The 27,872-nt window shown below is 42.8% G+C and overlaps 1 protein-coding gene across 1 annotated transcript in view; it reads left to right on the forward strand.

The window, feature by feature from the left end:
- The window catches only part of LOC139410813 (homeobox protein cut-like 2), a 117,965-nt gene that overhangs the window by 71,647 nt on the left and 18,446 nt on the right, over positions 1-27,872 (forward strand). The window contains exon 4 of the mRNA XM_071156342.1: positions 7,389-7,467. Within this exon, the coding sequence (XP_071012443.1) occupies positions 7,389-7,467 (79 nt within the window). The remainder of the gene's footprint in view (positions 1-7,388; positions 7,468-27,872) is intronic.

Genomic DNA, 27,872 nt, shown 5'->3' on the forward strand with positions numbered 1-27,872 from the left:
TGGGACATGGAAATCCCGGCCGGCCAAACCCTCCCCTAAACCGGACGATCATGGGTCTCCCAGTCAAAGTAGGCTGTAACACATCCTGGGATCGAACCTGGGTGTTTAGTGATGCCTCAAGCACGGTGAAGGAGTGCCTTAGACCGCTGTGCCACTCGTGAGGCCCCTTCTGGTAGTCTTTAATAGTTGATTCTAAGATTTGTATTTGATCATGTATTTGTTTTTTGTTATATGTCCAAAACGATTGGAGAAGTGATTTATCCAAACATCTCTATTTTGGATAGATAACTCTTCGTGTTGTTGTTTGTTTAGTGTTTTCCAATTTTCCCAGAAGTGGTTAGAGTCTATGGATTCTTCAATTACATTGAGCTGATTTCTGACGTGCTGTTCCTTCTTTTTCCGTAGTGTCTCTCTCTCTCTTGCTCTCTCTCTCTCTCGCTTTCACTTTCTCGATCTCTCGCTTTCATTCTCTCTTGCTTTCTCACTGTCTCGCTCTCTCTCTGCACTGGGTGTTTGTTTACTGCTTGTAAAGTTAACCTTCATCACATCCCTTTCAGAGAAGCCATAGGACAACCATCTCTGCAGCACTCCACCAATCAGGCCTTTATGGTAGAGTGGCCAGATGGAAGCCACTCCTCAGTAACAGGCACATGACAGCCCACTTTGAGTTTGCCAAAAGGCACCTAAAGGACTCTCAGACCATGAGAAATAAGATTCTCTAGTCTGTTGAAACCAAGATTGAACTCTTTGCCTTGTTTGCCAAGCGTCATGTCTGGCGGAAACCTGGCACCATCCCTACGGTGAAGCATGATGGTAGAACGATCATGCGTGGGGATGTTTTTCAGTGGCAGGGACTGGGAGACTAGTAAGAATCAAGGGAAATATGAACTGAGAAAAGTACAGAGAGATCCTTGAGAGAGATCCTACTCTAGAGCACTCAGGACCTCAGACTGAAGCAAAGGTTCACCTTCCAACAGGACAACGACCCTAAGCACACAGCCAAGACATCGCAGGAGTGGCTTCAGGATAAGTCTCAATGGCCTTGAGTGGCCCAACCAGATCCCGGACTTGAAACCGATTTGAACATCTCTGGAGAGACTTGAAAATAGCTGTGCAGCAACGCTCCCCATCCAACCTGACAGAGCTTGAGAGGATCTGCAGAGAAGAATGGGAGAAACTCCCCAAATACAGGTGTGCCAAGCTTGTAGTGTCCATACCCTAGAAGACTCGATGCTGTAATCACTGCCAAAGGTGCTTCAACAAAGAAAAAGAGTAAATGGTCTGAATACTTATGTAAATGTGATATTTCAGTTTTTATTTTTAATACATTTGCAAAAATGTATAAAAACCTGTTGCTTTGTCATCATGGGGTATTGCGTGTGGATTGATGAGGAAATGTAAAAAAATATATACATTTCAGAATAAGGCTGTAACGTAACAAAATGCGGAAAAAGTCAAGGGGTCTGAATACTTTCCGAATGCACTGTACATTTAGATACATTGTATCATACTATACATACTGAAACATACACAATGGAGAGGTATAGCATAGGTTATGTATGCGGCAGGTAGCCTAGTAGCTAAGAGTACCTGGGCCAGTAACTGAAAGGCCGCTGGTTGGAATCCCCGAGCTGACGAGGTGAAAAATCGGCACTTAACCCTAATAGCTTCTGTATGTCACTCTGGATAAGAGTGTCTGCTAAATGAGTGGAAGAGTCCCTCAGATCAGACATTAAACACCACATCTCTGAGGTGCTTTGATGAAACATGCATGAGAGCATCAGCTGTTCCGGACAACTGTGTGATCCCGCTCTCCGCAGCCGATGTGAGTAAGACCTTTAAACAGGTCAACATTCACAAGGCCGCAGGGCCAGACGGATTACCAGGACGTGTACTCCGAGCATGCGCTGACCAACTGGCAAGTGTCTTCACTGACATTTTCAACCTCTCCCTGTCCGAGTCTGTTATACCAACATGTTCCAAGCAGACCACCATAGTCCCTGTGCCCAAGAACACTAAGGTAACCTGCTAAATGACTACCGACCCGTAGCACTCACATCTGTAGCCATGAACTACTTTGAAAGGCTTGTAATGGCTCACATCAACACCACTATCCCAGAAACCCTAGACCGCCCCAACAGATCCACAGATGATGCAATCTTTATTACACTCCTCACTTCCCTTTCACACCTGAATAACAGGAACACCTATGTGAGAATGCTATTCATTGACTACAGCTCAGCGTTCAACACCATAGTGCCCTCAAAGCTCATCACTAAGCTAAGGACCCTGGGACTAAATAACTCCCTCTGCAACTGGATCCTGGACTTCCTGATGGGCCACCCCCAGGCGGTAAGGGTAGGTAACAACACATCCGCCACGCTGATCCTCAACACGGGGGGCCCCTCAGGGGTGCGTGCTCAGTCCCTTTCTGTACTCCCTGTTCACTCATGACTGCACTGCCAGGCACGACTCCAACACCATCATTAAGTTTGCTGATGACACAACAGTGGTAGGCCTGATCACCAACAACGATGAGACAGCCTATAGGGAGGAGGTCAGAGACCTGACCATGTGGTGCAAGGACAACAACCTCTCCCTCAGCGTGATCAAGACAAAGAAGATGATTGTGGACTACAGGAAAAGGAGGACCGAGTACGCCCGCATTCTCATCGACAGGGCTGTAGTGGAGCAGGTTGTGAGCTTCAAGTTCCTTGGCGTCCACATCACCAACAAACTAACATGGTCCAAGCACACTAAGACCTTCATGAAGAGGGCACGATGAAACCTATTCCCCCTCAGGAGACTGAAAAGATTTGGCATGGGTCCTCAGATCCTCAAAAGGTTTTACAGCTGCACCATCGAGAGCATCTTGACAGGTTGCATCACTCCCTAGTATGGCAACTGCTCGGCCTCTGACCGCAAGGCAGTACAGAGAGTAGTGTGTACGGCCCAGTACATCACCGAGGCCAAGCTTCCTGCCATCCAGGACCTCTATACCAGACGGTGTCAGAGGAAGGCCCTAAAACTTGTCAGACTCCAGCCACGCTAGTCATAGACTGTTCTCTCTGCTACCGCACGGCAAGCAGTACCGGAGTGCCAAGTCTAGGTCCGCGGTCAAACGACCGCGGACCATCATGCAGACTGCGGACTGCAATAGCATTGAATAGTCCCCACGATATGCAACTTTTCAAGGAAGTCAGGAACCAATACACACAGTCAGTCAGGAAAGCAAAGGCTAACTTTTTCAAGCAGAAATTCGCATCCTGTAGCTCGAACTACAAAACGTTTTGGGACACTGTAAAGTCCACGAAGAACAAGAGCACCTCCTCCCAGCTGTCCACTGCACTGAGGCTAGGTAACACGGTCACCACTGATAAATCCATGATAATCGAACATTTCAATAAGCATTTCTCAACGGCTGGCCATGCCTTCCTCCTGGCTACTCCAACTCCGGCCAGCAGCCCCCCCCCCCCCCGCAGCTACTCGCCCAAGCCTCCCCAGCTTCTCCTTCACCCAAATCCATACAGCAGATGTTCTGAAAGAGCTGCAAAACCTGGACTTGTACAAATCAGCTGGGCTAGACAATCTGGACCCTCTCATTCTAAAACTATCCGCCGCCATTGTTGCAACCCCTATTACCAGCCTGTTCAACCTCTCTTTTGTATCGTCCGAGATCCCTAAAGATTGGAAAGCTGCCGCAGAGTTCAGTGTGTCAAATCGGAGGGCATGTTGTCCGGACCTCTGGCAGTTTTTATGGGGGTACCACAGGGTTCAATTCTCGAGCTGACTCTTTTCTCTGTATATATCAATGATGTCGCTCTTGCTGCGGGCAATTCCCTGCTCCACCTCTACACAGACGACACCATTCTGTATATAGTTCTGGCCCTTCCTTGGTCACTGTGCTAACTAACCTCCAAACGAGCTTCAATGCCATACAACACTCCCTCCGTGGCCTCCAACTGCTCTTAAACGCTAGTAAAACCAAATACATGCTTTTCAACCGTTCGCTGCCCGCACCCGCCGGCCCGACTAATATCACCACCCTGGACAGTTCCGACCTAGAATATAAATACCTAGGTGTCTTGGCTAGACTGTAAACTCTCCTTTCAGACTCCTATTAAACATCTCCAATCAAAAATCTAATCTAGAATCGGCTTTCTATTTCGCAAAAAAACCTCCTTCACTCACGCTGCCAAACTTACCCTAGTAAAACTGACTATCCTACCGATCCTCGAATTCGGCGACGTCATCTACAAAATAGCTTCCAACACTCTACTCAGCAAACTGGATGCAGTCTATCACAGTGCCATCCGTTTTGTTACTAAAGCACCTTATACCACCCACCACTGCGACCTGTATGCTCTAGTTGTCTGTCCCTCGCTACATATTCGTCGCCAGACCCACTGGCTTCAGGTCATCTATAAGTCTATGCTAGGTAAAGCTCCGCCTTATCTTAGTTCACTGGTTATGATAACAACACCCACCCGTAGCACACGTCCCAGCAGGTATATCTCACTGATCATCCCCAAAGCCAACACCTCAATCGCTGAAGTTGGAGACTTTTATTTCCCTCACCAACTTTAAACATGAACTATCTGAGCAGCTAACCGATCGCTGCAGCTGTACATAGTCCATCTGTAAATAGCCCACCCAATCTATCTACCTCATCTCGATACTGTTTTTATTTGATTTACTTTTCTGCTATTTTGCACACCAGTATCTATACTTGCACATCATCATCTGCTCATTTATCACTCCAGTGTTAATCTGCTAAATTGTAACTATTCGCTCCTATGGCCTATTTATTGCCTACCTCCTCCATGCCTTTTGCACACACTGTATATGGACTTTCCTTTTTCTACTGTGTCATTGATTTGTTTATTGTGTTATTGGCTTGCTTATTGTTTACTCCATGTTTAACTCTGTTGTTTTCTGTGTTACACTGCTTTGCTCTATCTTGGCCAGGTCGCAGTTGCAAATGAGGACTTGTTCTCAACTAGCCTACCTGGTTAAATAAAGGTGAAATAAAAAGGTCCAAGAGGTTTCTCAACAGCTTCTACCCCCAAGCATAAGACTCCTAAACATCGAATCAAATGGCTACCCAGACTATTTGCACCCCCCCCCCCCCCTCTACGCTGCTCTCTGTTATTATTACTTTAATAACTCTACCTACATGTACATATTACCTCAATTGCCTCGACACCGGTGCCCCTGTATATATCCCCGCTGTTGTTATTTACTGCTGCTCTTTAATGATTTGTTATTCTTATCTTACTTTTTTGGGGGGGTATTTTCTTGAACTGCATTGTTGGTTAAAGGGGTTGTAAGTAAGTATTTCACTCAAGGTCTACACCTGTTGTATTTGGTGCATGTGACAAATAACATTTGATTTGATGGTAGTGGCAGCGTGCGTAAGGGGAGAGGGTTACGCATACCGAGTGTGCTCACGTGAGGAGGCATCAGGCATGTGATAGATGTCTACTCTAGCAGTTGCAGACAGGTTAATGGTGTGATTGTGGAGGTAATCTCCATGTTCTCTCGTTAAAGGATGATGAAGGGCCAGGAAAATGGAGCCTGTTGCATTCTCAGGTCCTGTGCTTTTTACATTTGTTGTTCAGGGCCCTGTTTGATGGGTTCATCAATGCATTGACACAGTTGACAGTCAATGAGCTCACCATGGCATCATTCACAATGGGACAGTAGCCTTCTTCTTTGTTAATGCATCTCATTGACAGGGAGACAAAGGGCGTTTGACATTTAGAAACAGCTGGCAAGTAGCCTATACATATGTGAATAATGTTAATATCTACCGGTTCTTCTTTACTGAGGGTGGATCGGTTTACAGGCACACACAGCACACTACATTTCGTAATTTGGATTTTGGATTGTTTTGGGATTTTGGAGTCAGTCACACATATGCATGTATACATGTTTTGTATAGAGAGGCCACTTATTTTATACGTGTGAAGGCTATTTGCTGAACCAACAACGCAGAGGAAGAGAGGGGGAGAGAGAGTAGAGGAGTCGGCTGAGAGCTGCAGACTATTACATCTGTATTGATTGGGCTCAAGCTTTTCCATGAACTCGGAGTGGGAGTGATGGGAGGGATTTGTTTGATCTTTATGATATTTCTTTAAACATGATGCTGTCGTTTTGCCTCTCCAGGGAGGACACAAGCCATTTCCAGTAAATCAAGGGCTCTTTGTCTCTCTGTTTTCCACAGTTGTTATTTATAAGCCTCTAAACAGTTTCTCCACCATTCTCATAAGTGTTTTCAGTCAGTGTTCCACAATACTATTGTTGAGCTGAAGATAGACCATTAAAGAATGTCTCAGACGTAACCATACACTTTGCCCCTTCAATAGAAGTCATTGTGTCTGATCAGATCAAAACTATAACACTGACAGGAATTCTATAGACAATAGATGGAAATAATTAGCTTTCAGTCTGCTCTTGGACTGGAGGGACATTTGGAGTGGAGCTGATGTAATATTTCAGAGTTGCTAAACTACAGATGTACGATCTTAATTTGAGCATGTTTGCTACAGCAGGAAAATAATCCTGCAGCAACAGGGAAAGTGGTTTGTAATTAATCAACATTTTTGTAGGGGTTGATTACATTTTTCGTTGGGGCAAATTAAGTCTGAAATTTCCATGTGGAAATAAAAACTTTAAGAGCTTTTTTAAAACTCAAATGCTCTACAAGTTTGCATTTCCTTCCTCTCAGCAACAAAAGAGTAATCAAATTAAGATCCTACATCTATAAGACTTTCAGCCAATGACATCCTCCGACAACAGGGTTGCTGGTGTATTATAGGAGCTGTGAGGACTGTAACCCATATATCCACCAGGGCAGGTGCCCTCTCCATGGGGCCAGGTGGTGCCTAATTCCCTTCTTTGTCCCTCCTAATGAATTGTTAATTGGTTTGCATCACCCGTGGAGTGGAGAATAGCAGGAGGGTCTGGGTGCTGGTGTGATGGAGGTCACAGACGCTGACATGCCTCATAGAGCACACCAGCACCTGCGTTTTAACAGGACAAATGTCACCTCACTACACACTGCAACGTTGGGGTTTAAGAGGCCAAATATCAGCTTGCAGTATTACCTCAGAACCTTGTTCACATAATTCAGCACACAAACCCCATCAGAATGTCATGTTGGGGATTAACTTCTACAGATGGATCATTGTGGTTTTGTTTCTGTCTGTCTCATTTGCACAATTACTTTATATGCTGGCTGTTTACTTCATATGTCAAAACAGTGTAGAATGCATTTAAATGTAGATTGGCGGTGTGTATGGGTCAATAAATGTCCATTCAGCACAGGTGTAGTATTGATGCCTGAGTGTCACCCTGACGGCTGTGTCCTGTCCTGTTCTCTCTAGGTGGTTGCCCTGAACAAGCGCAGTAAGGAGGCAGAGTCTGCATTCCTGGGAATCTACAAGCAGCTTATCGAAGCCCCAGGTGAGTCTCCCACCTGGAACAGAGCCACACACACATCACATCACATCACAACACAGACACAGACAACATACATTACTCATGTAACAACCCTCCCATAGGGGATCACTCTTCCCAGCCAGATCAACTACACACCAAGCCCAAGTCAACATCATTAGGTCAACCACAGAGTTTCTAAACCAAGAGGCGTAACATCGCGAGACTTCCGGGAACGAAACAAACAAAGCAGACCAGGCTGTGGTTTGGGGTTTGAGAAGTCAATGAGAGAAGTGAAAAACTATTCCTTAGTTGTTCATTTTCTCAATATAAAGGCACATCCTAGATTCAAGCCAATGTCTTAAGTAGTTGAACATGTGACAAACTGACACATTTTCGTTAAAAAAAAACATATTGAAGGAGGGCCTTCGATTTGACGGCCTGCACATGCGCAGTTTTGTGCGAGATGACCGTTAGACTCAATGATTTATATATACAGCACACAAGATGACTGATAGGGGCCACTGTGTTAAGCTGCCACGCCTCCATCTTGGCATTCTCTCACCATTGTAAAAAATATTTTGGAAGCTATAGAAAAGCATTTATTAATGTCTACATTAGTTTCTGACATGTTTATTCTATTACAGACAACTTAATGCATACTTTTAAATTATATTATGTGACCTAAACATACAAATCAAAATTGGAAGAAATTATAAATACTTTAGGGAAAATGTATAATAACAACAACAATAACAAAATACTTAAATACATGTAATTTTGTCCCTGAAACAGTGAAATCCGCAAAACGCCAGTCTCAACGTCAACAGTGAAGAGGCGACTCCAGGAATGCTGGCCTTTTAGGCAGAGTTGCAAAGAAAAAGCCTTATCTCAGACTGGCCAAACAAAATAAAAGATTAAGATGGGCAATAGAACACAGACACTGGACAGAGGAGCTCTGCCTAGAAGGCTAACATCTCAGAGTCGCCTCTTCACTGTTGATGTTGAGACTGGTGTTTTGCGACTACTATTTAATGATGCTGCCAGTTGAGGATTTGTGAGGCGTCTGTTTCTCAAACTAGACACTCTAATGTACTTGTTATCTTGCTCAGTTGTGCACCGGGGCCTCCCATTCCTCTTTCTATTCTGGTTATAGACAGTTTGCACTGTTCTGTGAAGGGAGTAGTACACAGCGTTGTACGAGATCTTCAGTTTCTTGGCAATTTCTGGTATGGAATAGGCTTCATTTCTCAGAACAAGAATAGACTGACGATTTTCAGAAGAAAGGTATTTGTTTCTGGCCATTTTGAGCCTGTAATCGAACCCACAAATGCTGATGCTCCAGATACTCAACTAGTCTGAAGAAGGCCACTTTTATTGCTTCTTTAATCTGAACAACAGTTTTCAGCTTTGCTAACATAATTGAAAAAGGGTTTTCTAATGATCAATTAGCCTTTTAAAATGATAAACTTGGATTAGCTAACACAAGGTGCCATTGGAACACAGGAGTGATGGTTGCTGATAATGGGCCTTTGTACGCCTATGTAGATATTCCATTAAAAAAATCTGCCATTTCCAGCTACAATAGGCATTTACAACATTAACAATGTCTACACTGTATTTCTGATCGATTTTGATATTTTAATGGACAAAAAAAGTGTTTTTCTTTCAAAAATCAGGACATTTCTAAGTGACCCCAAACTTTTGAACGGTAGTGTATGTTTAAACGGTTTCTCATGCTTGGAGTCTTCACAGATTTGGCAACAATCGTGTGACATAAAACACTACCTTTCTCTCTTACATTTATGATACTGTTTGTCGTTGTACCATATACTAAGCATTTAACAATTTAATTGCACATTGAACTTGATCCTGTAAAATTCCTGGATATTGCTGTTGTACACTTTTTTTTTTGTATGGAGATTTCGGAATTGTACTGTACCTCCTTAACATTTTGTATCTTGTTAGGGGTGTGTACGGGAAGTGAAGTCAGGTGCAGGAGAGCAGAGTGTAGTAAGCAGGCGCACCTTTATTCCGGTCCAAAAATGACAGTGCATAAAAACATAAACGTGCCAAAAACACGGAACGTAACAAAAGTATGGCGCCTGACAATATCCACATAACAATAAACAATTACACACAAAGACATGGAGGGGAACAGAGGACTAAATACATGCAGTGTGGTTATGGAATAAAAACCAGGTGTGTATGGAACAAGACAAAACAAATGGACATATCGAGAAATGGAGCGGCACTGGCTAGAAAGCCGGTGACGTCGATCGCCGAACGCCGCCCGAACAAGGAGAGGAGCGGCGGATGTCGTGACATATCTCGCTATCTTATGGTGTGAAAACAGTTGTCATGGGCACACATCCAAAATAATTATGTGGTTGCAAAATCGAATACTTCTAACTGAAAGAGTAACTTTAACATGACTAATAAAACTAAAATGTATACTGTCATTAACGGGGTTCTTCAATAATCATGCATAATAGTTTCATGCACCTTTATCTAGCTGTTTAGTTATGTGGGGACATTATCGCGCAATCAGCTGATTCAGGAAAGGATTTTCTGAATGACAGTCAAGTGATAAAGAGCTTGTGTGATGCTGCACAAGACTGAACAACAGCCAAAGTGCGGGAATTAATGTTTATCTCGAAGATTGACAGAACATTTTGGTGTCTATGTTGTTAGAGCAGTCAAGTTAATTAATTAGCCTATGTCATGGACAACATTAAGTCAAGATTCCTGAGGTTAGATAACGGTCTGTGTACGTTTTGATCGTTTGCTTTCCAAGTTAAAGCGGCGCAATCGGGAACATGAAAACAGTTTGTTTATTTCATTTTGTATAGAAATATAAAAAAATGGCTTGTTTTTTTTCTTCAGTTTTTGCTATAAAACCCAAAACGACTTGATATTTCAACTTTCACATGTGGACGGGGTTAAATTTGGAATGCCTGTCATTGGTCAAGTGCACAGCCAACACTTCATGTCCTTTCACTTCATGTCCTTTCAAAGTAGGAGTTCACCCTTCTATCTCTATTCTATGAATCTATTAAAGTAGCGGTGTGTGGGTAAAATCACTGGGGAAGCAAAGCCAGGCAAAAATGTGTTGTGATAATTGTGTTGTTTGCTGTATAACCTATTAGTTCATATGCTCTGACACCATGATATATAAGCCTAAGGCCGAGACAATAACAAGATACAGTGGCAGAATAAATTCAAACACACCTTTGTTTCATCAGAAAACCTGAGAGCATCATCCACAAAACATACCGCATGTACCAAACAGTTACATGACCTACAGCATGGTCAAGCAAGTTCATGTTTCTGACATTTTCGGACTACTAAACAACTATTGATTTAGAACCACAGAGAGTTACCGCCAGTCGCAAAGAAAACAGGCGCTGCCTCCACTATTCCAGCACCATTTCAACTTCAACATTTCAACATCATCTAATCACCTCTGCTTAGTCCTAATACAGTGACAACTAAAATATATCAAAAACGATTTAGTCCAATCAACATTAGCTAAATATGATGTGGCTGTCCATGGTATCCGATTTCTGTGTGCGTGCTTGCAAGTAGAAAAACCTAACTCGCCCTACTTGTAGAGAAACACCAATGCCATCCTCCTCTTTCATGTTGCCTAAATGGTTTATGACTGTCATGCAGTACAAGCTTTTAGATTTGATTGTCCTAGGCTACCTGGCTAAAATGCTTGCTCACTAGCCTAACTTCCTTTCATTGGGCAACAATGTGGCAGGCCAGCTAGTTAACATGAATGTACTACATCTAGCTAGCTACATGTTGAACTTCCATCCTCTCGTGCCTCCCGAGTGCATTTCTGTGCTAGAAGCATCACTACAGACCCGGGTTCCCAGGCTGTGTCGCAGCCGGCCGTGACCGGGAGACCCATGCGGCGACTCACAATTGGCCCAGCATTGTCCGGGTTAGGGGAGGTTTTGGCCAGCCGGGATGTCCTTGTGCCGATGTCCTTGGGCCCGGGCGCATGCATGCTGACTTCGGTCACCAGTTGTACGGTGTTTCCTCTGACACATTGGTGTGACTGGCTTCCGGGTTAAGGGTCGTGTTTCGGAGGCAGCATGACTCTCAACCTTCGCCTCTCCGAGTCGGTACGGGAGTTGCAGCGATGGACAAGACTGTAACTACCAATTGGATATCATGAAAAGAGGGTAAAAAGTACAAAAAAGAAAGAAAAAGAAGGTCCATCCTCTCAGTCCAGGGGCACAATGTCTGATCAAAATCACCGTTATAATCATTAGTCAGTATGGAGAATTAAATCACTGTTATAATAATTAGCCAGTATGGAGAATTAAATCACCGTTCTAATCATTAGTCAGTATGGAGAATTAAATCACCGTTATAATCATTAGCCAGTATGGAGAATTAAATCACCGTTCTAATCATTAGTCAGTATGGAGAATTAAATCACCGTTCTAATCATTAGTCAGTATGGAGAATTAAATCACCGTTATAATCATTAGCCAGTATGGAGAATTAAATCACCGTTATAATCATTAGCCAGTATGGATAATTAAATCACTGTTATAATCATTAGCCAGTATGGATAATTAAATCACTGTTATAATCATTAGCCAGTATGGATAATTAAATCACCGTTATAATCATTAGCCAGTATGGATAATTAAATCACCGTTATAATCATTAGCCAGTATGGAGAATTAAATCACTGTTATAATCATTAGCCAGTATGGAGAGTTAAATCACTGTTATAATTATTAGCCAGTATGGAGAATTAAATCACCGTTCTAATCATTAGCCAGTATGGAGAATTAAATCACCGTTATAACCATTAGCCAGTATGGAGAGTTAAATCACTGTTATAATCATTAGCCAGTATGGAGAATTAAATCACTGTTCTAATCATTAGACAGTATGGAGAATTAAATCACTGTTATAATCATTAGCCAGTATGGAGAGTTAAATCACTGTTATAATTATTAGCCAGTATGGAGAATTAAATCACCGTTCTAATCATTAGACAGTATGGAGAATTAAATCACCGTTATAACCATTAGCCAGTATGGAGAATGAAGTAAAACCACAAGTCCAAATCCCTAGCTCCATCCATGGCTAATTTAGGAATGCACGATTTTAGCTAGCCACCGGAGGACAATTACACAACGAGATGTGTTGTTAATGTTTAGCTTCTAATGTGATGTGATTGGTTTGAAGCCAAATCCAAACTAACTTCCTTTTGACACTTTTTTTTGGTGCACCAGGACCATTCACAGCTGAGCTCACTCAGTTGGCTATTATTTTATAAAACAAATGATCAAGGGGAGGCCAAATGCTCGCTGGCTTCCCTTGCATTCAATGCTACGGGCAACAACATGTCATACTCTTTTTGATCAGACAGAATCTGATAAATGGGCTACACATACTGAGACAGAGGGGCGCTGTTTCATTCTCTTGGATGCTTTCTCCGGTGAGATACTGGACATTCAAGAAAATTTATGAAACACAGAGAGACGAAAGAGACGCTTTATTTGGGGAAGCCTGGCTTCCCAAGGCACCCATAAATACACACCACAGATCTATTATCTATTAATTAATATATTATAAGCTGCACACACCGTGCCACAATGCCAAGATAAAGTATTATTTCTCAAATGTTTGCATAAGATTTAGTGTGTATTGACTTATTAATAAACTGTAAATTGTTAGCAGACTGACATATCCTAGCTACCTACACTACCGGTCAAAAGTTTTAGAACACCTACTCATTCAAGAGTTTTTCTTTATTTTTAGCATTCCTGGTGAAGCTGGTATAAGAGAATGCCAAGAGTGTGCAAAGCTGTCATTGGGTCTTCACCATGTTTCATTGAAATGTACAGCTGTGTGTCATCCGCATAGCAGTGAAAGTTAACATGATGTTTCCAAATGACATCACCAAGAGGTAAAATATATAGTGAAAACAATAGTGGTCCTAAAACAGAACCTTGAGGAACACCAAAATGTACAGTTGATTTGTCAGAGGATAAACCATCCACAGAGACAAACTGATATCTTTTCAACCGATAAGATCTAAACCAGGCCTGAACTTGTCCGTGAAGACCAATTTGGGTTTCCAATCTCCAAAAGAATGTGGTGATCGATGGTATCAAAAGCAGCACTAAGGTCTAGGAGCACGAGGACAGATGCATAAATTAACTCAAAGTGCATGAAATAGATTTTTTTATTTTTAAAAGCCCAACAGTGAACAGTCTTGTCATGAAGGGAGTTCCAAAGGTGTGGTACGTGGCAGGAAAAGGTACGGTTTGTTTGGAGCCGGGTCCTGGGTGCATTAAGCAGTTTGGCATGGCTTATGAATGTGATTTAATGTGGGCATTGAAGGAGAGTGCACGGAATATCAAACCCAGGTTGGTGATGACTGAGGAGAGATGGCAGGGCGGATGCTGCAGGAGTTGCCTCGGTCTTGCTGCTGTTGAGTTGGAGGAAGTTGTTCTGCATCCAAGACTTAACCTCTTCCAGACAGTTGGATAAAGTTGACAGAGCAGATGTTGAGGGGCTAGGGGTTGTTTCTGGACAGGACATGGCTATTCTGGTAGCCCAGTATGGCACTTTCTAAAAATGTTCATTTTTTTTTAGACACACACACACAATGCTTGAAGAGTTTACCAATTGTAATGATTTCATTATTGGTTATTATTATTGTCAAGGATTTTGCTTTGTTTGTCTGCCAATCAATATTTTAGGGACCACCCGCCATAATTCTTTACTTGATTCTACATGCTGTGCGCACTCAGTTCGCAAATTACTTTCAGAGGTGCTATGTACTCTCGACCAACAAACGCTATTGGTGTGTCTGAGCCTTAACAGTACTTGTGTGTCTGCGCGCAAGTGTTAAACTTCAAGAACATTGATAAGAGGGAGTAGGCCTATTTCAACATTGGGAACATTAATAGCTGTGTGTTACAGTAACTTGTTGTGTTATTTATGGGTATAATGCCATTAAAAACATTCTGATACAGATTAAATATCCTGTAACATCATAAGACCGTAGCTCTTATCTATGTTTTAGAGTCGGTGCTCTCTGTGGTTTCCAAGACTGTGTGGGGCCACTTCAAAACCTGAGTGCTGGTCCTTGAGAGTTGCATTGCTGAGGAGAGCCGATCCTTGTGGGGATAGGCTGGTGATTGCAGAGGGCCAATTAAAAGCCAACTGTAGCTTGTCTTAGTGTGGAACGCAAGCCTGATGTGACCAGCAGGGGAAGTGAGAGAGAAAGAGAAGGCGCAAAGGATGGGGAGAAAGACTGTTTATTCTGTTGTTGTTTGGTGCCGGGGAAAACTATACAGTATTGCTCTTTGTTGCAGGAGACGAGAGGAAAACACAGTCCAATCTCCAGCTAGATCAGAGGAACACTCATGGCAAGAGTAGAGAATGCTGTTTACAGATTTAATGAATTCAAGATAAAAGTGGATGTCGGAGAAATAGCGACTTACTTTTAAAGGTCTCCATTTTTCATTGAAGTCCCCTGCTTGATATTGCACCACACACTTTGAATTTAGTTATTTTCTTGATAAGAAATTGATGTCTTTTAAGATTTATTCAGTTTGATTTCCTGACCTACACTTTCACGTATCAAGGGCTTAATGGAGGACCCAGGATGGTTTTAGGGGCTATATTTTGTCATAAACACATTTTCTATCAAGAGCAGACTGAACCAACAGTGGTAATGTAAGGCAAGGAGGACAACACAGGCATTGACAAGAAAGTGTACTCACAAACCATGTGGCGGTTAAACTGTATCGGAAACCTTGTAGCTATAAGGATGGAATTGAACATTTACTTTTACTTTCACGCACGCGCACACACACACACACACACACACGCATGCATGCATACTCACTTTCTAATCAGTTCCTATTTTCTGTTCATTTGACCAATGTGATGTAATTTGTAAACATATGACATTGAAGTGGACATACAATCCCAACAATTAGTTATCTTTGATTGTCCGGGTTGGGGGTTGAGCCTTGTCTAAAAGTGTGGGCCTCTCTGGCTACATCAGGTGTCCTTGCATTAGCAAATCCAGACACTCATCTCCATCTGATTTTACCTAGACCTGCGCTAGCATTAGCATCTAGGAGACTTTCCCTCATCGGAGGCTCTAGTCTTAGCTCTCATACTGTGTGTCACTGCAGGTGTGTGCATGGATGATTTCTCCTGGGCTAACTACACAGAATGAGTTAATATTGGAGTTGTTTTTTTGCACAGCAGTAAAAGCAAAAACTGCTGATTATTATTTGCTGTCTAATCCCATAATGCTATACCAATAATTGTCGTTAACTGCTAATTGCTAAAAGTCTCAATCTGTTAATTATTATCCTTCAGATATTCTTTACCTCTATCTGATTCCAAACAGGAGTCACAGCAACAAGTAGGGTATTTGTGTATCGGCCCCCTCACAGAATATGCCATCTGTGACTGTGAGGTGGGCCTGCGGTATCCAACGTCTGTTTATCATTGTGCATCTCACTGGCCTGTTCAAGGTCACCCCCTCTTCCCAGAATGGATTGCTCCAGGTACACCAGAGGACAGTCAGTTGGCTGTGGTTCCCACTTTATCTCCCTCCTCCCCTATAAACACAACAATGTGCTGCTTTCCCACCAGTCTCCAAACAAATGCTCCAGCTCATGTATTTTTAATATTCTGACAGACGCAATTATTCTTAACACACCGTGCTCGTTAATCTTAATGCCGTTATTACTATTCATTGCCAGGCATTTTTTTCTCTCGCTCCTCTTATTTCAATTGAAAGGATCCTTGCATGCTGGTTGGTCTGCTGACACTCAAAGGCCATTGGTCCAATGAGAGCAGCCGACAGCAGAGTTAATGAATGCAGAAGGAGAGCCAGGGAGGGGGAGGGGGACAAGGGCAGCAACTCAATATGTGACCTGTTGTATCCATTTAGCAGTGACGTTTGGTGTCAGGTATCAGTTATCCACAATAACGATGAACATGTTATGATGCTGTTTTAAATTTCACAATTCATATGAATGTTATAGACAGAGGAAATACGATACACTGTGTGTCACCAATCTCTCTCTCTCGCTCTCTCGCTCTCTCTCTCGCGCTCTCTCTCTCTCTCTCTCTCCTATGAACACACACACACACACACACACACACACACACACACACACACACACACACACACACACACACACACACACACACACGGGCAGACATACAGACACTAACATACACATCACTGTGCTCTTTCGGCTGATGTCAACAGAAATCCTCTATACTAATGGCTCATTCTTCATATTTTGTTATGATTTGGCTTTTGTTTTTACTGTAAAGTCAGCAAGTGTATCAATTCCCAGCTGCTAAACAAGATAGCTATCATTATATTTGATGTGTCTGGACTCAGCTTCACTTGTGTATTTTTGACATTTATGGTGTGTTTACATATATTTTAGAGGCTACTTATACTGGAAATTGGTATAAAACCCATATAAACTGTATTTATGATAATATAACAATATTTTAGGTTGACAATAATTATATGATACAATACAATTTTTGATATAGAGTATCACATGCCTTTGTTTTATTTCCCTATATAAGTAAAATGAGGATAATGGCTCTACTGTCATTCATTCCAATTAGACTGGTTTGGATTTCTCCCTGAACAATATGGCTGCCATTTTCACTTCATTCTGGAACTTCGAGAATTTATGGCATAGCCCCTCTAGTAATTGAATAAGATCTCTGTGGTCCTAACTCCATCCAGATAGGATATGAACACATCATGAAGTTAGCTAGCTTTAGTGGTACCACCCAGAGTGGTGCAGAGCGGTGTTGTTTCCTGTGACAAAGAAATACATGTAGCACGACAATGTGACTATGGCAACCTGGACCGGTATCATGAACAGTTCTATGAGGCAACTCCACTACATCCTATGCATTTTATGGGGAACAGTATATGTTTTTGTATATGGTCTGAGCAATGAGAACACCTTGAAAATGTTATACAAATAAAAAAACTATTATTGGGTCTCCAAGCCCAACTGTCACACACCAGAATCATAATGTCATGCATTTTAAGACGCATATCAGGCCTGGAAAAATACTTGTATACAATGCTTCATTGTTTCTATTTTCACCTCCATACCTTTTGATCAGTGTAAATAAACTAGTTCTCCATCACAGAATGTGAAAAACAGTGACAGTTTCCATGACTGCATTGGCTCTCCAGAGCTACACCTCTCTCCCGGTCTCTCCTCATCTCTCCCGGTCTCTCCTCATCTCTCCTGGTCTCTCCTCATCTCTCCTGGTCTCTCCTGGTCTCTTCTCGTCTCTCCTGGTCTATCCTGGTATCTCCTCATCTTTCTTGGTCTCTCCTGGTCTCTCCTCATCTCCCCTCAACTCTCCTGGTCTCTCCTCTCCTCATCTCCCCTCAACTCTCCTGGTCTCTCCTGATCTCTGCTCATCTCTCCTCATCTCTTCTGATCTCTATCCCTCACTCTCCCTCCTGTGTGAGTGTCTCTGACTCTGAGACGGCGTTTGAACCTTGCTGTTTGTACCTGTCACTGTGAGAAGAGGAGCGGGCCTTGTCGCCAGGAGCGTAGCCCTGAGACTGGCGCTCCAGGTGTTTGCTCTGCCTCCCCTCTCTTTACTCACGCTCCTCCCTCAGGATCACCCATCCCTCTCTCTCTCTCTCTCTCGCTCTACCTCCATCTCTCCTGAATAACACAGTACCTTTCATCTGAGCAGGGAGCTCACTTACTGTGTGTGAAGAGGTGCTGATCTGAATGCACTCGTATGTTTGTGTGTGTGCGCGCCTGCGTGTGTTTTATGTTTGTTGGGCCCTTGGCAGGGCTGAGATCTGCATCAGCTGAAACGTTGGGCCAACAGTGCTTGCTAGTGGTGATAAAATACTACTGCATGGTACCAGGTTCAAGGACCAGGTACAACTTCTGTATACACACAATTCCATCATGGCTTTGTGACTTCATTGCACAGTGAACATTCATGTATTGAAGTCTCCTTGGCCTGCGAGATTGTAAGTGCAGTACATATTTCAGTCCGTTGGTTATTTCCTTTGGCTCCAAGGTTGTAAGAACAGAGCGTTATTGACTGTTGCGTTGACCCTATTATATTAAAATAGCATTACTTTCCCCTTGTATCTCTCTATATATGTTGGCAGACACCTGAGAGAGAGAGAGAGAGGCTTATGGATGCCTGTAAGGTATTGAGGGGATTTGTATAATAAGTGTGCTGCTGAGTACATCCCATAGAAGATGAGGGAACTCAGAGAGCTATGTGTGTGTGCCATGTTTGTGGCGGTTTTGAAAATGAAAGCTCCTTTGGGCGGGACGAGATTCTGCACAAGTGATTAATAAGAGCAGTAATAAACAAAGGCCCAGGAGATGTTTGAGGTGCTTAATAATCCATTATGTTCATAAAAGAGCTGGGCCTCTCCAATGGATCCCCGTGGAGCAGAGACCCCCAGAGGGACCGGTAGAGTGTGTGCTCAGAACAGAGAGGAAGTGTGTGTGTGTGTGTGTGTGTGTGTGTGGAGGGAGAGATACACTACATTACCAAAAGTATATGGACACCTGCTCGTCAAACATCTCATTCCAAAATCATTCATTCATATGGATTTGGTCCACCCTTTGCTGCTATAATAGCCTCCACTCTTCTGGGAAGGCTTTCCACTATATTTTTGGAACATTAATGTGGGGACTTCCATTCAGCCACAAGAGCATTAGTGAGGTCGGGCACTGATGTTGGGCGATTAGGCCTGGCTCGCAGTCGGCCTTCCAATTCATCCCAAAGGTGTTTGACGGGGTTGAGATCAGGGCTTTGTGCAGGTCAGTCAAGTTCTTCCACACTGATATCGACAATCCATTTCTGAATGGACCTAGCTTTGTGCACGGGGGAATTGTCATGTTGAAACAGGAAAGGGCCTTTCCCAAACTGTTGCCACAAAGTTGGAAGCACATAATCATCTATAATGTCATTGTATGCTGTAGTGTTAAGATTTCCCTTCACGGGAACTAAGGGGCCTAACCTGAACCATGAAAAACAGCCCCAGACCATTATTCCTCCTCCACCCAACTTTACAGTTGGCGCTATGCATTCAGACAGGTAGGGTTCAATGGTGGCGAGCTTTACACCACCCCAGCCGACGCTTGGTATTGCACATGGTGATCTTAGGCTTGTGTTGTGGCTGCTCGGCCATGGAAACCCATTTCATGAAGCTCCCGACGAACAGTTATTATGCTGACGTCGCTTCCAGAGGCATTTTGGAACTCGGTAGTGAGTGTTGCTTCAGAGCTATGTCCCATTTTGTGAGCTTGTGTGGCCTACCACTTCATGGCTGAACCATTGTTGCTCCTAGATGTTTCCACTTCACAATAACAGCACTTGCAGTTGACCGGGGCAGTTCTAGCAGGTTGGGAAGGTTCTAGCATGTTGGGAAGGTGGCATCCCACGACGGTGCCAAGTTGAAAGTCACTGAGCTCTTCATTAAGGCCATTCTACTGCCAATGTTTGTTTATGGAGATTGCATGGCTGTGTGCTTGATTTTACACACCTGTCCGCAACGGGTGTGGCTGAAATAGCCGAATCCACTAATTTGAAGGGGTGTCCACTTACTTCTGTATATATAGTGTATATGGTAGATCTGTATACAAAATGAACCCAGTCAAAGAGGGGAGCAGCAGGGGTACTCTGAGGGACCAGGGTGTAGCTCTGAAAGCTGGGCAATCATTTGGGGGAGAGTCAAAGAAGACTGCTGATAATGAAAGAGAACAGGGCTACTAATTGAAGTTGCTAATATGCAGTGCTGGATATTCCTTTAAGAGCAAATCTCTAACCGTAAATCTTTACTAAAAAAAGGAATATTGAATACTTGAATGGAATTTGTCCACGTACTTTTGTGTATATATAGTCTATATAATGGTAAGACTGACACTCAAGCTCTGAAGTCTACATGACTTCAGTTGTTCACGAAACAGTTACTGCTTATTAGTTTTGTAATGCAGAAAGAAAACATGAACGCTTACTCTATCAATTAAAGTGGTGGAGTTAGTTTTTTGTTTATGTATATTTCTAAGAGTGTCTTTTGACATTGTTGTAGAGACACTAGTTATTGATGTAATGCCGTCTATGTCCTTCAGTCTGCCAGACAAAGGCATGTGTGGAACACATACAGCAGAGCATGTTAAAGAGTGTCTCTTTCAGCTTGTCTGTCAGTGAAAGACTCTTCTTTCACCATTACTCTTTCTGTTTCTTTATCTTTCACTCTCTTCTTCACATCAAGACGTCAAGGGACAAACGTTTGTTCTGCTCTCTGAATATCAGGTGTGTAGTATTGAAAAGACAGCACAGAAACCTACTAATTTTACTGTAGTATTAGGATTTTTGTATTTCCTGGGAGAGATACACTACATTACCAAAAGTATATGGACACCTGCTTGTCGAAGTTAATATTTTGTTAAATGGTTTTATTGTAGCTACAAAAATCTATATAATCTAGGTTGAAACAAGGATAAACATTAAATAATTGTACCTTGTGTGTGCAAGTGACTGCAGTTGTTAAAAGAATAGATGACTTTGTAAAGACTATTAGACTTTAGCTGCTTTGGATGGAGACTCCCGTACTCTAAGTTTGTTAGCATTTAAAATTAAACTAAAAAATAACCTTTTTCAAAGGTAGCCATTTTGATGATGCACTTTGTCTTTGAAGGTTGAACTAAGGACTAACAGTTCAGTCAACCTAGTTTCGATCCATGACAGTGTTACGGTTTGTTGCAACAGCAGAAAATTATGTTTTTGGACCTTGAAGACCACTTGGAGAAAAACAAAAAACAAAAACAAGACTGTTTTGAATGAAAATAAAAAAACCTTGAAGCACAGCCTTATAAATTAATTTGTTCATGTTGTATGATGGGAACACAGCTGGCCTCATTAACACACGCACAACACATAATTATAGAGTTTTTTTCCTCTCTCCAGCCAGCCAGCGCTTGGCTAATGGGCTTGCTGGGTTAATTATGTCAGAGCGTAATTACATAGGGCCCAGGGAGACGTAGTGGTGCACCCCGCTGAGCCCACACCGCCTAATGATGGTGTATCGCTGACAGGGCCAAGACGGACCGCCCCAACACACCTGCTTGTCTTGGCTCACGCCACCCTCGTCCACTCCTACGCACCACCACCGCCCACCCAGACACACGTTTGGGACCTGTCTGTCCCACCAGACACAGTTTCTATGTGGACAAAAACACAATGGGCCCTGGCCAAGCCTGTTCTATATCCAACTTCATAGGAACAACCATAGGAGTTAGCTATCCAGCACAAACAGATCTGTGGTGACCAGGCTAGCCCTGGCCTGTCAAGGAGCAACACCCAGCACCCAGAGAGCTCCCCCCTGCTGTGGGATGAGCAATAGCAGAGTAACACCAGACCAGTGGCTGCTAGGAACCAGCCATGGAAGCCCTTTATCTCATCTGTAACGCTGATGCAAACTCTGCTCACAGTGTAAACAATGTAGATGATGAGACCACACACACATAGATTCTATGATAGCTTACACAATAACACCAAACCAGGTAGAACTTTTTAAAGAACTGTGGTGAAGTACAAATGATGCCAGGATCCTGAATGCCAACTTGTCTTTGCTGGTATACTGCGAGGACAGCAGGCGTGTGTGTGTCCAGAATGACCTCTGAACCTCCTCATAAAATTCTGTTCATCAACACCTTCTCCCAGTCACTGTGATTCATGTGGTAATGAACCATGTTTCACTGAAGAATATGATGTATTAATGTGCTACGATTTATGACCCTCAATGAGGTGCTGTTATGCTATCTGTTATCATGACCTCAGGGCAGATGTCCAATCAATCATAATTAAGATAAGGGCTGAATTAAAACATTTACTGTAGTTGCATAGATAACGATATGACTGACTTCTGTACATAATGGTGGGTCGGCCATGGTTCGCTTCATGATTGGGATTAAGTAATTCTAGGTATAATGGCAGGATAGTGTACAACTCCATTAAATTATTTAATATTCATTTTTTAGTAAAGATTTACGGTTAGAGATTTGCTCTTAAAGGAATATCCAGCACTGCATATTAGTAACTTCAATTAGTAGCCCTGTTCTCTTTCATTATCAGCAGTCTTCTTTGACTCTTCCCCCAAATGATTGCCCAGCTTTCAGAGCTACACCCTGGTCCCTCAGAGTACCCCTGCTGCTCTCCTCTTTGACTGGGTTAATTTTGTATACAGATCTACCATATACACTATATATACAGCAGAATGTGGACACCCCTTCAAATTAGTGGATTCGGCTATTTCAGCCATACCCGTTATTGACAGGTGTGTAAAAATCAAGCACACAGCCATGCAATCTCCATAAACAAACATTGGCAGTAGAATGGCCTTAATGAGAAGCTCAGTGACTTTCAACGTGGCACCGTCATAGGATGCCACCTTCCCAACAAGCCAGTTTGTCATATTTCTGCCCTGCTAGAACTGCCTCGGTCAACTGCAAGTGCTGTTATTGTGAAGTGGAAACATCTAGGAGCAACAATGGTTCAGCCCCGAAGTGGTAGGCCACACAAGCTCACAGAACAGGACCCCCGAGTGCAGAAGCACCTAAAAATCGTCTGTCCTCGATTGCAACACTCACTACCAAGTTCCATACTGCCTCTACAAGCAACATCCGAGAGTAGAGTGTTACTTTATTAATCCCAACTGGGGAAATTGTTTCATCACAGCATCATCAAAAATGACTTACAATGACCAACACATGAAGAAAAGGGAAAAAAACACTAAGGCACATGCACCAACCATAGTATCCCTAAAATAATGTCTGATTCAAGTGCTGTTTTATATCCTACTCTGGAGGGAAACAAGCAACAACAAAAAAAATAATAGAAAGACCTCATAAAACAGTTAATCAATTATACTTCTTTAGGACTGTCCCCGACTAAAAAACATCTTGGTCCACCGAAAGTCATCTGTTCTTTCTACCAATGGATTGGTTGACATTTTTTAAGTATTTTTCCATATATAGACACACCCTATGTGTTTTAATAAAATAATCTATATGCATTGAGCTTGTCTAATACTTAAAGTTTATGGTTTGATGAAATAAGACATGCCTCACGAGGGCGCCAGAGATCTAGATAACCAGAAGAGAGAAAAAACTTAGCTGACCCAACTATTCTCCTCCCGCTCCTGCTGGCTTTCGCAGATTCTGCCATTACCCCCCTGAAGTTAATAGGCTACATGAGGAGTCAGCAACCTTTCTCATGTTGAATGAAAATGTATCTTACAATTTCTACCGATATGCGTGCCAGTTATGGTTTTCATATGTAAATTTGCGTGAAACAGTTTAATTTAATTTATAAGTCTTCATATCTCAACATTGTCATGTGGTTAATCAAAATGATACAACCCTAAAAAGTTACTTATTTGCCATTACCAACTATGTAAAATAGCCTACATAAAGCCAACAAATGAAAACATTGCAGCCTGCAGGTAGAAAGCATCCTGATAAAAATTAATATCCTAGAAATCACATTGGCTGCACATGGCCTATCTGCAACATTGTGTAAAATATTCTGGGCCCTCAGAGTTACCCCGCCAGTGAGCTCCGGACAGACACAGCTGTAGGCTATTTGCAAGGGATAAGAAGCAGTGCTTGACTTGGGGATGAGCTCACCAGAGCTGAGTATTGGCACCTCAAATGTTCTACTGCTTGAGCTTCTGTTCCTCTTATAGAATATTAGCTCAGAAGTATTGTGGAGCTCTTGCACCAAATTATAAACAGTACCAGCACCCAAAATGAGTACCGGAAACTATTTCAGTCCCTGCCAAGCGCTGATAAGAAGTAATCAGGTAGGCCTATTTTATGACGTCTCCACTGGATCAGAGCATGACATTTTTCGCATTCACGCTGAGTGGTTATCGAAAGGGAGACAGCTGGAAAGATTTTGCAGGTAGCCTATAGACTACTTCTATGCGTGCGCGTCCTTACTCAAAATTGACAGGAGAGCACCAAACAAAAGACAATGACTAAATTGACAAAACTCGTAAATGGAATGAAATATATCAAAACTTGTTTCTCACAAGTGTACCATAGGTTGTGCAAACAATGTGTCCACTCAGACAATGAGAACGGAAAGACTGGAATAATATTGAAAGCATCAAAGTAATTACCGTGACCAATGTAACAAACATTGTAGATTAGGGATTAACGGTATATGTAATGGTGAATATACACTAACAATCAAACGCTAACAATTTGTCAATCCGACGTCTGCATTGGCCATGCAGATTTACGGTGATATGCAGAAATCAGGGCATTCACTTCTTGTGCTTCACCGAGCAGTGCAGAGCTGTTGTCAAGGAAGTGCGTTTGTGTTTATACAGGATGTGCCGCGCCCACCTACTGTCAACCAATCAAATCAATGCGGAGCTATACAGATCTCTCCGCATTGTTGCAACATTTGGGAGGGGCATGGTGATGTGGTACAGAGCTCGATTTGGAGCCTTTTGTCTATTAAAATAACATTAAATTGATCAGAAATACAGTGTAGACATTGTTAATGTTGTAAATGACTATTGTAGCGGGAAACGAAATATATTTTTTATGGAATATCTACATAGGCGTACAGAGGCCCATTATCAGCAACCATCACTCCTGTGTTCCAATGGCAAGTTGTGTTAAACTTGGATTAGCTGTCATTTTAAAAAGCTAATTGATCATTAGAAAACCCTTTTACAACTGTTGTTCAGATTAAAGAAGCAATAAAACTGGCCTTCTTCAGACTAGTTGAGTATCTGGAGCATCAGCATTTGTGGATTCGATAACAGGCTCAAAATGGCAGGAAACAAAGACCTTTCTTCTGAAACTCGTCAGTCTATTCTTGTTCTGAGAAATTAAGGTTATTCAATGGGAGAAATTTCCAAGAAACTGAAGATCTTGTACAATGCTGTGTACTACTCCCTTCACAGAACAGCGCAAACTGGCTCTAACCAGAATAGAAAGAGGAGTGGGAGGCCCTGGTGCACAACTGAGCAAGAGGACAAGTACAGTAGAGTGTCTAGTTTGAGAAACAGGCGCCTCACAAGTCCTCAACTGGCAGCTTCATTAAATAGTACTTCATTAAAACACCAGTCTCAACGTCAACAGTGAAGAGGTGACTACGGGATGCTAGCCTTTTAGGCAGAGTTGCAAAGAAAAAGCCATATCTCAGACTGTCCAATGAAAATAAAATATTAAGATGGGCAAAAGAACACACACTGAACAGAGGAATTCTGCATAGATGCCCAGTATCCTGGAGTCGCCTCTTCACTGTTGACGTTGTTTTAGTCGAGCAGTAATAAATATATAATATATATATTACTGCTCGACTAAAACCATCTTGGTTGACCAACAGCCTATTGACCAAACAATCGACCAGTCGACTAATTGGGGTCAGCCCGAACACTCATTAAAATGCCTCATCGCTGTGGGTAAAAATGACCGTCTAAACCTCTGTGGTTTAGATAGGATGAACCTGCTACTGAAGCTGCTCCTGTGTTGTACTTGAGTGCTGTGGAGTGGTCAGCACAATAATTGTTAACCGGGAATTTCATGAAATGGGTTTCCATGGCTGAGCAGCCACACACAAGCCTAAGAGTGGTGTAAAGCTCTCCTCCATTGAACTCTGGATCAGTGGAAACGTGTTCTCTGGAGTGATGAATCACACTTCACCATCTGGCAGTCCGACAGACGAATCTGGGTTTGGCGGAAGCCAGGAGTACGCTACCTGCATAGTGCCAACTGTAAAGTTTGGTGGAGGAGGAATAATGGTCTGGGGCTGTGTTTCATGTTTCGGGCTAGGCCCCTTAGTTCCAGTGAAGGGAAATCTTAATGCTACAGCATACAATTACATTCTTGACAATTTGTGGCTACAGTTTGGGGAAGGCCCTTTCCTGTTTCAGCATGAAAATGCCCCCGTGCACAAAGCAAGGTCCATACAGAAATGGTTTGTCGAGATCAGTGTGGAAGAACTTGACTGGCCTACAGAGCCCTGACCTCAACGCTATCGAACACCTTTGGGATGAATTGGAACGCCATCTGCGAGCCAGGCCTAATCGCCCAACATCAGTACCCGACCTCACTAATGCTCTTGTGGCTGAATGGAAGCAAGCCCCCGCAGCAATGTTCCAACATCGAGTGGAAAGCCTTTCCAGAAGAGTGGAGTCTGTTATAGCAGCAAAGGAGGACCAACTACATATTAATGCCCATTGTTTTGGAATGAGATGTTCGACAAGCAAGTGTCCACATACTTTTGGTCATGTAGTTTATCTACCGTCACTTTAAATTTGATTTAGCCACTGATTGATAATCCCTGCTTGTCCACGTATGAGAGCCTACCGTAATCTCTGCGTTTTGATCAGGGAAGGTTAAAAGGATATATGGAAAAGAGGCTGATAAAGGGATTTCTGTGACAGTGGGTCGATGTGAATAGCACTGTTTTAAGTCATCCTGTTTGTCTAAGAAGAGCTTTTCTCTTCAGTGTGATGTCCCATGTGACTGATGCAATATCTCCAGTGTTGGTGTAACAGTGAACATAGACACGCAGGAGGCTAATTTTACTGTAAATGGTCCTGGGAAAAAATGGTTCAATCGGTTATCTCTGACCAAGTGTTTCTGATGAAACTTCAGATATGTCAAGTGGCTGTGGAAGTCTTTCAACAAATTGCTTATTTAAACTTGTGCGTCCCTGATAAGTGTTTGTACGTTTGACTGTTGTGTTTCTGTGGCCTGTTTAGTCTTGGCTGTCTTGTCTCAGTGGTGTCTGTTGAAGTGTAAACGTCTGTGGTTAGGCTCTCTGAAAAGTCAGTTCTGTCTGTGCCCATGCTATAAAAGGATACGATTGTGATCCACACAGCAGCAGAAAGACGAACGGATGAAAGCTGCGGGAGAAAAGTTTGTGCAGCAAAGCAGCGATTTCCCCTCCTCTTTTGGAGTTTTAAAGGGCTGGTGTGTGTCTCTACATCCTCCCTTCCTCCTTGTCAGACAGCTCCCCTGAGCCTCTCTCTCTGTGCTTTGGCACTAGAAGTCACCTCCTTTGGTGTGCGGCATGCAGGTACACAACAGGAGCAGCTCTCTCTCTCAGAGCTGTTGAACTTTTCGGGAGGGGAAGAAAGGGAAGGGAAGATTAAAAACAGCCCTGTGAAGTGGAGTGCCGAGTCGCCTCCTGAGAATTCCTGGCATAATAATTTAAATGATCAAATGATACAGAGGAGACTTGTTAGCAGAGAAACAGACTCCTAGTTGGCCCCATGGGGCCCAGCTCTGCTGCACATGCATTGCAAAGCAGCTCCTCTGTTGTGCTAAAGAATCCAGCTTCTTTTTTTTTCT

The sequence above is a fragment of the Oncorhynchus clarkii genome, chromosome 6 (assembly GCF_045791955.1).
Source record: "Oncorhynchus clarkii lewisi isolate Uvic-CL-2024 chromosome 6, UVic_Ocla_1.0, whole genome shotgun sequence".
In the NCBI taxonomy this organism is placed as follows: domain Eukaryota; kingdom Metazoa; phylum Chordata; class Actinopteri; order Salmoniformes; family Salmonidae; genus Oncorhynchus; species Oncorhynchus clarkii.